The following is a 12,852-nucleotide window of genomic DNA, read 5'->3' as shown; positions in this document are numbered from 1 at the left end:
AAGGATACTCCCAGAAGACAGAAGGACGTTGTCCGTACAGAAGTGACAGCTGAACAGGAAGTCCTGTCATGTTCCTGCCACTACAAAAAGTTTCTCTGCTATCTCCTTCAGAATGACAAAGAAACAGAGGAGAAAATATTCTGCAGAATAAAGAGTATTATACAGTCTTAGGAACAAGATTCTAAATCTTTATGGTATTTATATCCTCCCTTCCTAGGCTGTGCTCAGAGTTCAGATTCATTCACCCAGACTGCACATATTTCTAGAACACAGACTGTGGGCCAGACATACGCAAGATTGGTCCTGGGGAAAGATTAGTGAACAAGGCAGACCAGGAGAGATGGAGAATATGGCTGATAAACCAATAAATGCAAGGAAGATAATTACTACCTAAGGGGATACAGAGTGCTGTGGGAACAGGACAAGGAAAAGAAAAGATACCAACAGGTCTGTAGCTAACTTTTCTAGGTTAAGAGATGAATAGAACATTCTATTTACTTTTAAATTTCATTTTTTAACTTAGAATTAAATTACGAAAGTTTAAATATAGATGTATTCAACAGCTCATTAAAAATAAAATTCCCATCCAGTATTTTAGACTTTTATTGATCCTTGGATTCCCATTCACACACACACAAAAAAGTTGCAAAATATTCTATTTATTCCCAACACATTAAGCATTAACCCATTTTTCACTTATTTTTCACTTATGTGCACTTATTTTTCACTTATGTGCACTTATTTTTCACTTATTTTGCCTCAAGAATCTCTTTAAAAGAAACAAATCACATGTAAAACCACAAGGATAACAATAGACAAAAAAGCAAACAACTTCCCTGGCAGCAGTATAGCAATGCAGTTGCTGAGACCAAGGATTTTAGTATCAGACAAACGTGGTTTTGAACCACAGTCTGCCACTGACAGGCAGTTATTAAAGTTCTCTAAATTTCCATTTCTTCACTGAGTTGTTGCCAGGATTAAAGAAAATAATGCATGTACCAAGATTTGCATAATGTTTTACACATAGAAATGTTTCCAATATAGGAAAGAAAGATCACATACAAAAAAAAAAGAAAAAAAGGAAGAAGACGTGTACAGAGCAGTGAACAAGTAATGTTTAACTTTAAACATCTAATGATATCTGGTTAATTTTAGCAAACACAAAAATTTTTGGCAGATGGCTTTAGTCTGAAGCTCGCAGCGTAATACCTGGTAGGGACTATTTGATACAACTTGCCAAAATAAAAAGCCTCATAAATTTTGGATATGGGATAAATAGCATTCTACCTGCGGCTGTGTACCTAAAGGTCGCTTGCTTTAATTTGCATTACTTGATTTATGTATACACTGTTTTCTACATTTGCCAGTATATAACAGTGGCATGGGCTTAACTGTCAATATTTGTTTTTTTTTAAAAAAAAGTGACAGAGTCATTTAGTCCCCTTTTGTTGGCACCAAATTGTTCCCTAGAGTATCTTCATTCTCCTTCTTTTCCTGGGAAAGCATATCTTGAGTTATGAGGCAGCAGAACCAGCAAGCTCTTCCTATCAACTATAACAGCAAAGGTTTACAAAAGTGGTCCAATTTCCTGAAAGAGTCATTACTTTTCCAACAGCCTGATGCTAACACGCTTTGACAATCATACTAATTAGAGAAACCTTTTTGTCAACTGTGGTCCTTAGCTGGATGGTTAATAGAGTATGCTTTTATCTTCAACATAAAGAGGCCTTTTTTTTTTTTTAATTACGTTGTCAGATGTAATTATAGAAAACTGGGTACAAATGAGATTATGAGATCTATCCTCAGGGGCAACTTAACACAATGAAGCTCATGTTCCATTCTAGCAAACAAGGTCAGCTGGAGATGTTGTTTTCCCTCCAACTTTAATGATCTGTACAGTGTTTTAAAATACGTTTTTATAAAAGCAACACTCGACTAAAATCTGCTTATGACACAGTTAAATAGAAATCTAAACATTAAAAATGGTCCATTCTTGTCATAATAAATTTTTTAATTATGAAATATCAAAAATACACAAAGCATAATAGAAACCCATCACCAAGACTTAACAGATTTTAATATTTTGCAAAAATTTCTTCAGAACACTCTGATTTTTTCAAACAATAAAAATTAGAATAGAACTACACCCCACTCCAACCTCATTACCATCCCTTCTCCTTCCTTCACCCCCAGAAAGTCACAGTCTTGAACTTCGCATATATTATTATCCTTGCGTTGTTTTGTCCTTTTACTGTATACATATGTATCCAAAAAACAGCATACACTAAGATTCTGTGTTTTAAAATTTTATGTAAACTCTAGGCAGTACAGTGGCTCACGCCTGTAATCCCAGCATTTTGGGAGGCCGGGTGGGCAGATCACTTGAGGTCAGGAGTTCGAGACCAGCCTGGTCAACATGGTGAAACTCTGTCTCTACTAAAAATACAAAAAACTACCCCGGCACGGTGGCACATGCCTGTAGTCCCAGCTATTCGGGAGGCTGAGGCATGAGAATCACTTGAACCCGGGAGGCAGGGTTGCAGTGAGCCGAGATCATGCCACCACACTCCAGCCTGGGTGACAGAGCGAGACTCTGTTTCAATAAATAAATAAATAACTCAATATGTTTTTTGATTTACTGCTGTTCATACACATAGTTACATGACAGTACACTATTCATAGACTTTGAATGCTGAAAAGTATCCACTGATGTATGAATAAACCAGTTTATCTTTTACTTCACATACTTCTATTTTTCTGTTGTTCAAATCACTGTTTTATTGAACATCTTTGTATATGTATCCTTGTAAATAAGTGCCAGATTTCTCCAGGCCAGATATCTAGAAGGGAAGTTGCAGGATCACACGGTATGCAAATATTCAGGTTTACCAAACATTGCCATACTGCTTTCCTGAGTTACTATGCCAATTTATATTCTCAAAAGTTCTTGTTGTTTTTTTTTCCACACTCTTGACAACACAGTTACCACTTAATACTTACTACTCTGATAAGTATTAACTGGGGTCTCATTGCATCACCAATAGTGGAATAACTTAACATAGGCCCCTTGCTGTAATGCAATAAGTATATAGCATCACTTGTAAAGTATCCTTGCCAAAAATATTTAACCTAAATTTAACTGGGCATGTAGATCTAAGTCCAATTTGTAGGAAATGCAGGGTTAGGGACAAGTCAAACTACAAAAGAAACAATCAAACTCAGAATGTGGGGATGTTTTATAAGACAATGGCTTGGTCTCTTAAAAAGTCAATGTCATGGGGAAGAAAAGTGGTAGGTTGTTATTATATTAATGGAGACTAAAGAGACTTGATAGCTAGATGTATATCTTTTATTGGACTCTACAAAGGAGGAGAAAAAAGCTATGAAAGTAATTTGGGGCATAATGGGAGAACTGGATACTAGATCGTATTATGGAATTATTGTATAATGTTCTTAGGTATAATAACAGTATTGTGGTTATGTGGGAGAATGTCCGCATTCATAGGAAATACAGACTAAAGTGTCTAACATCTGTAACTTAATTTCAAATGGTACAACAAAAACAAATAAAAGCATAAAATACCAAAGAATGGCAAAATATTAACAACTTTGAATCTAGGTGGTGTACATACACTGTTCATCTTAGTGTTTTAAATTTTCTGTATTTTACTTTTTCTTATAATAAAAAGTTTTTAAAACATAAATTGTATCAACTTTATAGATTAATTTGCAGGAATGTCTCATCTGTACAGTATCTACAGACTGTACAGCTTTCCATTTATTTAGATCTTTTATGCCCTTTATAATTTTCTCCATAAAGGCCTTTCATGTATTTGTTAGATTTATTTCAAGATACCTTATGATTATGTTGCTCTTGTAAATGGTATTTTCTAAATTGCCTTTTGCATATTGATCAAGTGAACCACCTGAATATTTTGATTTGTTACAATATCTGCTCTCCTTTAACAGCAGAATTACACAACTGAATTAAACAATTCAAATAAGCTAAAACCCAAACCTCGTATAGCTCCCTCTCAAAACTGCTATTAAGAGGTTTTCTTTAGAGCAGTTTAAGGTTCACAACAAAACTGAGAGGAAGGTACAGAGACATCCCACATACCCCTGCCCCAACACATGCACAGCCTCCCTGATTATCAATATCCTCTACCAGAGGGCTACATTTGTTACAACTGATGAACTCACAGTGACGTAGTAGAGTCACTCCAAAAACCATAGTTTACATAAGCACTCACTGAGTGTTTTACATTCTATGGGTTTGGACAAATGTATATTGACATGTACCCACCATTCTAGTATCATACAAAGTAATTTCACTGCCATAAAAGTCCTGTGTGCTTTGCTTATTCATCCCTCACCCTGCCCCAATGCTCAGGGGAAGAAAATAGTCTTTTTATTGTCTCCATAGTTTTGCCTTTTCCAGAATGTCATATAGTTGGAATCATACAGTAGGCACCCTTTTCAGATTGGCTTCTTTCACTTAGTAATAAGCATTTAAGGTTCTTAAATGAATATCTATTCATGGCTTACCAGCTCATTTCTTTTTAGCTGAAAAATATTCCATTATCTGCATATACCCCCACTTTATCTATCTATTCACCTGCTAAAAGACATCTTGTTTGCTTCCAAGTTTTTGGCAATTATAAATAAAGCTTCTATAAACATCCATGTGCAGGTTTGTGGGTGGACATAAGTTTTCAACTCCTTTAGGTAAATATCAAGGAGTGCAATAGATGGGCCACACAGCAAGAGTATGTTTAGTTTTGTAAGAGACTGCCAAACTGTCTTCCAAAGTAGCTGTACCATTGTGCATTCCCATCAGCAATGAATGAGAGTTCCTACTCCTCCACATCTTGCCACCATTTGGTGTTGTCAGCGTGGCCCCTACACACTAACTGACTGTTGAACTCCCACTCCACCGCCCCATGTTCCTATGACAACAAAATACACTAAAACTAGCGGTCATTTTCTTGCTGAGAAACAAATTAATTTGTGAAACCAGCAGTGGAGGTCTTATCACATGCCATGATTCCTTGGAGCAAAATCAACCTGAAAAGCTAAGGAATCAGAAAGCACAGGTTTTACCAATCTCTCAGGATATGCTCCTATGCTCCTAGTACAATTAAAATCATTCTTAACGCAGTAAAAATTAACCAAAAACGGTAATACATCTAGCTTCCTCTGTTGGCTTATGATGAGCTGATGCTGCTCAGACAAATAGCATCTCAACTTAGACTCCTCTGCTCCCTCCAAAAGATTTCCTCTAAACATCTTTCCATAGGAGGTGCCAAGTACAACTTACTGGGAGAAAAAAGGGAGTAAGATAGTATTCATCATTAGCAACAGAAGAGAAAAAAGGGATTGAGTAGAAAACATGCCAAGGAGAGAGACTTACTGGACAAAAGTAGGTGTTCTCCACGATGTGATGGGCCACCATGTTGTTCTCAGCAGAGAGAGACATGATGAATAACAATGCATCCCGAGCTTGCTGGCCTACTGCCCCCTCTCGGTGAATGAAGGGAATCAGAAGGGAGAAGATGAGGAAGTTGGCAGCGCCTTGGTCTTCACTAGTGTGGAAGAAGAGTTCTAAAATGGACGGATCTTTGGCAAGAATGGAACAGAGCTGATTGAGTAGGACAACCAGCTTCTCCTCCACAGTGGGGGTGGTTGTTCCTGAACAAGAGCTCAACAACATCATCAGAGGTTTCAGAATGGGTTTGTGGTGCAGCAGAGGCTGGTGCGACTGGGTGACCAACATCTCATACATCTTTAGCTGCTCAATTTTAGTCTCATCAGTAAATTCCCTTCTCAAGCTCCAAAGGAAAAGTTTCTCCATGATGTTCTCAGAGACCACAAATTCCAGAATCGGCCCCATTGCAGCATCCCTGGCTTGCTCTTCAATCAACAAGAAGAGCATGTGTTCTACATAATTCTGCACAGCACTGGCCTCATCTGGAGGGATAGACCCATATTTTGCCTGGGTGTTCTTCAAGGGGTCGTGCTTCTCCAAGATTTTCACAACCTGTAACCAAGTCAAACATTTGTCATCTATCTGATGTTTATCATAATTACAAAAACACATCACCACTGATTTTACCAAATCTTCACCAAAAATGCAGGAGCCACTGCCCACAACAAGATATGTGTGAGCATTGTGTGTGTGTGTGTCTCCCTCTCAAACGCTAAAATGAAGGAGTTAAACTATAGAAAGAAGATGTCTGAAGATGTTTACTTACACAGTTATAAATTTCAACAATCTAAATATTAAAGAAAATAGTATGGATATAAATTAAGCTACATGCATTCTTTGGATTCTTTATTATGAACATAATTGAGGAAAATGAGAAATTGTAAGTGATATGTTAGATGAAAAAAGCAAGCTATTTGTAGATGTTAGATGCATAATAATCAATTATGTCAAAGACGTATGTGAAAAATATGCAAAAATAATCATTTTTATGTTCAAAGTCATGACAAACTCTTAAATTTTTTTCTAGATTACAGATGTATAACTTTTTAATTTTAAAATACATTAAATAAGCACAAGAAAACCATGCTACCCATGTTCTCCTACAAATAGAACTGCTCTGGAGATCTCAGCAGAGGAACACAGCTACTCATATGCCCTTGGCAGAACAATATCCTCCCTTTCCTACTTGGATGGATGCCCTCTTCAACCAAACATGCAGCAACAGAAAAGATTAAAGGAAACTGATAAACAAGTGACATACAACTAGTAGAATCAACCCTAACATGTGGCATATACTGAAACTGAAAAATGAAAGGTTTGAATGCTGTGTTTCTTTAAGCTTAAAAATTCTGAGACAACCAATTACAAAACAAACCCCTAAAGTTTGGAGTGATTAAAAAGTTTTGGAAATAGAGCTGGTAATTAAGCACTTTGGGAGGTCAAGATGGGAGGATCACTTGAGCCTAGGACTTCAAGACCAGGCTGGGCAAAATAGTGATACCCTGTCTCTACAAAATAACTGTAAAAATTAGCTGGGTGTGGTGGTGCATGCCTTGAGACTCTGAGGTAGAAGTATCTTTTGAGCCCCAAGAGGTTGAGGCTGCAATAAGGGCCTTGATCACGCCATTGCACTCCAGCCTCAAACAACAAAAAACAAATAGGTTAAGGTGGCCTATTTTGTTATATATACTTTACCACAAAAAAACTCAATTAACAATTTAAATAAAAATCCCTAAACAGGTCACCTCACAGCCCTGGTCAGCTTCTCTCCTTTCCCGCTGCTAGCATTTGAAGGTTTCTCACTTTCTCTGCCAACAGATACTTCTACTTTGCAACCTGGAAACTAAAACAATTTTTTATCTCAACTTCCATTTAACTTTAAGACTTAGAATTTCTGGTATAATACTCATTCCATTTACTCCTTTGAAAATATACACATACGATAATTTTTAAACAACCAAACATTTATCAATGACTTTATCTTTGTCCCTGTTTGCCTTTCTGAATTGCATGGAATCTATGTGTCTTCTGCAGTACCCTCCGGGTCCAGTTCTATGATGTGCTGTTACATGTTCTGTACGAGTACTTAGGTTATAGAATTTTTGCAAGTCATTGGGGAAGCTGGCAAAGGCATAATGCTATGTCAGCATGCATGAGCAATGAGGGAAATTTATTTCTCAGGGAAATGTCTGTCTCTCCCTTGTCAGAAATGGAAAAAAAAAATCTTTATAGACCAGGCAAGTCCACCCTTACAAAATAAAAGAATTTCCACAGAATCTATAATCTCCATTGACTTCCATTATAAAGTTGATAATGCTGTGTCACAAAGGCAAAAAATCACTCCAACACCCTTGAGTTGACATTTTTAATAAAAAAAAAAAGGAAGGCCTTTGGCTAGCCCCTACCCAGGGAGTACCTGGCCCACTGACTAGTGGCCACAGGACAGCCACTAGACATCCTCTTCTCCTTTGCTGCATGCCTGACTCCAAAGTACACCCACTATCCTACAACCTCCACCAAACCCTTCAGGATTCCTTGCACCTGGTGACCGTCCTAGCAGCAGAAACACCAGGACCTGGCTCTCCCCCATCCCTTTGTTCTGGGCCTTACCAACAACTCAATAGAATGCAATCACAGTACCACACTGGTCCAAAGGGACCCTCTACCTCCACACCACACACTGTCCAGCCCCAAAAGTCCCTAACTTCAAGCCTCCACATTCTGAAGAACAAAAGACATGCCTTATCAGTTCTATAATTTCAAAGTCCATATATCGAGTTTACTTATGAGAACTATCTTTACAGCTAGACCTCAGGGTAAAAATGTAATTATACTTTTCATGGGTGCCCAGACTGTCTAAACTATCTAAAACTGGGGCTCTGCTTTATACATTGATAGTGGAGTAGCAAATTAGCTCAATCTTTCTGGAAAACAATCTGGCAATATGTAATAGAAGCTATAAAATTGTTCCTGCCCTTTGACTTGTTAACCTGACTTTGGGGAAAATGCCCCAAGGAAACAATCCAAAAATAATTTTTTAAAACATGTTCAACTTTCCAATAATGAAAAAAATACTATTGACTCAAATGGTCAAGAATAAGAGAATTACAATCAAAATATGTTATATCACCATACAATAGAGCCATCAAAAAAAAACACTAAGTAAATTCATTTTCTATCATTAAAATGTAAGTTAAAAAGCAAATACATTGCCAAGTAGATATATGATTAAAAGTGAGTCTAAAAAGATATAAATGAGATTTTAAGGTTATTTATTCTTTCCTGTAAGTTTATCTAATTTCATCATACAAATAAAAACAAAGGTAGACAAAGTAATCACGTACTAATGTCCAAAAAAGACTAAACCATTGAGTTAAAAACAATTAACAATTAGAGCTCTCTTAAGTCTCAGCAATTTCTAAGCAACATAAATTTATACATATGCATATGTATATTTTATATATACTATATATGTGCATGCAAATATGTAAGACACAGCAAAAGTCTTTATTTACGTAACCATAAATTGTATTTTTCTCATTAATTAACCTTCATTTATATTATTTATTCCAATTCATTCCTTTACAGACCTCCTTTTTTTGCTATGAAAAACCTTAAAAAGAGAACTAAGATTTTTATACAGAATGCAAACTGTTTAGCAGCTTTTAAACTGAAGCATCTTTACTCTCTTAAAGTAGTTCCCTTATACTGTCTTCAGATGGAGCAGATACATTGAAGACCCAGCCCTAGCCCACTGGTTTTACTGCCTGGAAGATGGGTGTGTTATAACCAACCTATGTGAGTCATGAAACACACAATGCTCAGCAAAGTGCTGATTACGCTTGTGTTGCCACATGTCCTTAACCTCTCTCCTTAGGACCTTCCCAGGGTACCTCCTTTTCCTTTCCAGGCAGACACACCCATGACCTGCTTTTACTAGCGGGCTCTGGTGGCCCAACCTTGGGACCGGTTCCTATATTGGCAGGAATGCCTAAGAAGCTTCTTGACTAGAGCACAATTTGTACTGAAATGCCAAAGAACTTCTATCCCAAGTCCCAACTTTCTCACTCCAATGGTGTCATAGTTCTTTCAGTTTCTATAAACTGATCTCTGATATGACCTGGACTTTTCCTTATTTTTTCCTTTTGTGCCCTCTTTTCGTATCACTCCCATCAAACTCCAATATTTCTGTGTCCCTGATTTCTGCTTGCTGCCAGTTCCACCCACACACCAACTTTTACCTTCCAGGGCTATGGATGCCACGATTTCATGCTGCTCACAGTGGCTCCCCCAGGCCTGGTCTACTCCTGATTACCCTCGACCTTGCCTCATTTCCCACACCTGGCTTCTTCTCAGCTCTCTAGACTCAGCCTCAAGGATTCAGCTTAGAGGAAGAAAAAACACAATTAATGGGGCCGAGGGGATCTCAGTAGCTAAAAGAATGAAAGCAAGCAAAATATACTTTGCAAATATTTCCAAAGTATAAAACAAATTTACTTTGTTAGGCTGAAAAATACCATTTAAAAAAACTAATCAACACCTTATAAAGCCCACACTCATTAATTAAGTAAACCAGCTGAGATCAGAAATAGCAACTTAAACATTTTGCGGATCATAGCTAGATGTTTGTTAATCTACAAACTTTAAGAAACACAGACATGTGTGCCTGTGTGTGTGTGTGTGTGTGTGTGTGAGTGCACCATTAGCCTTCATCACATACAGATCCTAAATGTAAAGTATCACAATTCCAAAAAGAAAGAAACACATAAAAATCAACAGCGTGAACAATGCTGTTAAAAATATCGAATTCATAGAGCTAAATTTAACCTAATTTCAAAGCCATTTGACTTATAAATGTGAGAATTACTGGGGCTAAATAAGATTAATAAATAGCATGTTTCTTTCATTAAGTAGTATCAGATACTCCTATCCTTATCCCTTATGATGGCCCCTGTGAGCCAGTAATAATTGGCCCAAATTTCAAATGGGCACAAATTCTAAACAGCAAGTGCAAATGCTTTCAAAATGGAAGCTCTACATAAATCACATAATTGTACCTCAGCTACAAATGATTACCCTTCAAGATAAACACAAGTATTTCTCTCTCAGGAGACTAGCTTTGATTCCAGTTAATATTGTTCTATGTCTTACATACATGCATGTATCAGTAGGTGATTATTTATGCTACCAAAGTTAGAGCCTAGTTATTTTAAGAAAGTCTTATGTGTAAAACCCATACTTCCAAATCCTTTGGAATGCTAAAATAAGGTGGCATTGTGGAAAAAACCAAGTTACTATGCAATATTTTCCAACACACTGAAGGGCAAGATTTAGCTGTCTAAAGCCAAATTCCACTTAATGTATCAAATAACAACACAAAAGTTTCCATGCAGCCCTTGTTCATGACTTAACAGCTGTGTCTTTCAGTATTAAGTGTTCCTTATGCATCTATTTCCACAGGGAGACCTCTACCAAGTCACTTCTTTTTACATTAAGATAACAGCTTTATAATACGTATTCACTTAACACCAGGTTTTTAATGTCAACTCCAGTCCTGAGCTCCAGAAGCTTGCCTAAATCTTGGATAAAACAGTTATGGAAAGGCCTTATGAGTAATGATCTAAATAATAATATTTCAAAGAACACTAATTTCAACCACAGCAAAAATCAAACTTACCACCAAGCACACAGTAGGAGAGCTGCTGACATTTCAACATGCTCAATCATTTTATTTTTATTTTATTTTTATTTTTATTTTTTTAGATGGAGTCTCTCTCAGTCACCCAGGTTGGAGTGCAATGGTGCAATCTCGGCTCACTGCAACCTCCGCCTCCTGGGTTCAAGCAAGTCTCCTGCCTCAGCCTCCCAAGTAGCTGGGATTACAGGCATGTGCCACCACACCTGGCTAACTTTTGTATTTTAGTAGAGATAGTGTTTCACCGTGTTGGCCAGGCTGGTCTCAGACTCCTGACCTTAAGTGATCTGCCCACCTCGGCTTCCCAAAGTGCTGGGATTACAGGCATGAGCCACCGCACCCAGCCATGTTCAACCGCTTTAGAGTCTGACAGAAGTGCAAGTTAATGCCTCAGTCCTCTAACTTAAGAAGTATACCTTTGGTTCACTTTAACTTCTACCATCAAGGCTAGAGCTACCTGTAAGCCTTGGAAGGGAGACAGAACTTTTTGAAATGTTAACAAACATCAATTTACTAAGATATTTAGAAAATTAATCAGAGTTCTCTAATACTTCCCAACTGTTCATCTCTCAAAGGCTTTACTTAATTTTTCTCTGTCATTTAGTCTACTACAAGGCACAGAGCGAAAGAATGGAGATAAGCAGAGCAAGGGAATGAGACTCAAATATAGTACACGTGTCAAATCCATGCATGGATGCTCTAGACTTTAGATTTGGGCTACTTGGAGCTCTACACAAGATACCATACCTCAAGTATATTATCTATTTTTGACTATTGTGGGAAGACATTTGACTTAATTAACCAATCTAGATGGTTCTGTTTTTTCCCATCCCTACCCCTCTCCAAGATGAAAAAGGTTACTAAACCCACTGACTTTTCCTCATCCATCACTATTACTCTATTTGAGCTCTGACATTTTCTTAGCCTAAAAATTTTTTAAACAGCTTATTTTTAGAGGCTAAAGGTAGACAGAAGTCATTCTGGGCTATTAATCAACTAGAAGCAAAGACAGAAATGTGCATTTCCAATTGATTTTTTTTAACCCACCTCCTCTGTTCTCCTGGTTCTAGGAGCAGAGACCTTTTGAAATTCAATGCTTGAAAGGAGCAGAAAGAAAATGAATAGAACAAGGTCCATGAAGCTTCAGAAAGTACAACTGTGCCATCAAAAATAACTAGTATAGGGAATTTAATTCACATGGCAGTCTAGTTGAATAGTTTATTGCCTGGTGGGCTAATAATGCTTCTTACTGTTTCTGTCTTCTCTTCCATTCAGATAAAAACAAAGACACAAAGGCAAGAGATAAAAACAACAGTCTACTAGACTATAAACTGTTCTTACAGACTACTATAAAAATTAAACACATACACACACTCTTCCAGATCATTTAATGCAAGTCCAAAGATCTTGCTGGTGGCAAATTATACAATGTTTTAAAATTAGTGTACATTGAAAGCTGTTTCCTAAGTTGTCTAGGTCTTTTAAACTTGTATTTCATTCTGACTGCCTTTCAGTTCAATCGTTTATTGAACATCTACTATATGTCACAGTCTGTTCTGGGCGATGGGAATATCAGTTACAAATGGCCTCTGATCTTGAGGAGCTTGTAATGAGTTTGTGAAGAAGATAGTGTATATGCAATTTTAATAAAAAGTGGTTGGGCTACATG

The 12,852-nt window shown here is 37.2% G+C and overlaps 1 protein-coding gene across 2 annotated transcripts in view; it reads right to left on the bottom strand.

Moving 5' to 3' along the window:
* FHIP1A (FHF complex subunit HOOK interacting protein 1A) overlaps nucleotides 1-12,852 on the bottom strand; it is a 264,702-nt gene that overhangs the window by 85,526 nt on the left and 166,324 nt on the right. For both annotated transcript variants that reach the window (XM_007999990.3, XM_007999992.3), the window contains one exon: nucleotides 5,414-6,040. In XM_007999990.3, the coding sequence (XP_007998181.1) occupies nucleotides 5,414-6,040 (627 nt within the window). The remainder of the gene's footprint in view (nucleotides 1-5,413; nucleotides 6,041-12,852) is intronic.

Source organism: Chlorocebus sabaeus, chromosome 7 (assembly GCF_047675955.1).
Source record: "Chlorocebus sabaeus isolate Y175 chromosome 7, mChlSab1.0.hap1, whole genome shotgun sequence".
NCBI lineage: Eukaryota > Metazoa > Chordata > Mammalia > Primates > Cercopithecidae > Chlorocebus > Chlorocebus sabaeus.
This window is presented reverse-complemented; position numbering and strand designations above follow the sequence as displayed.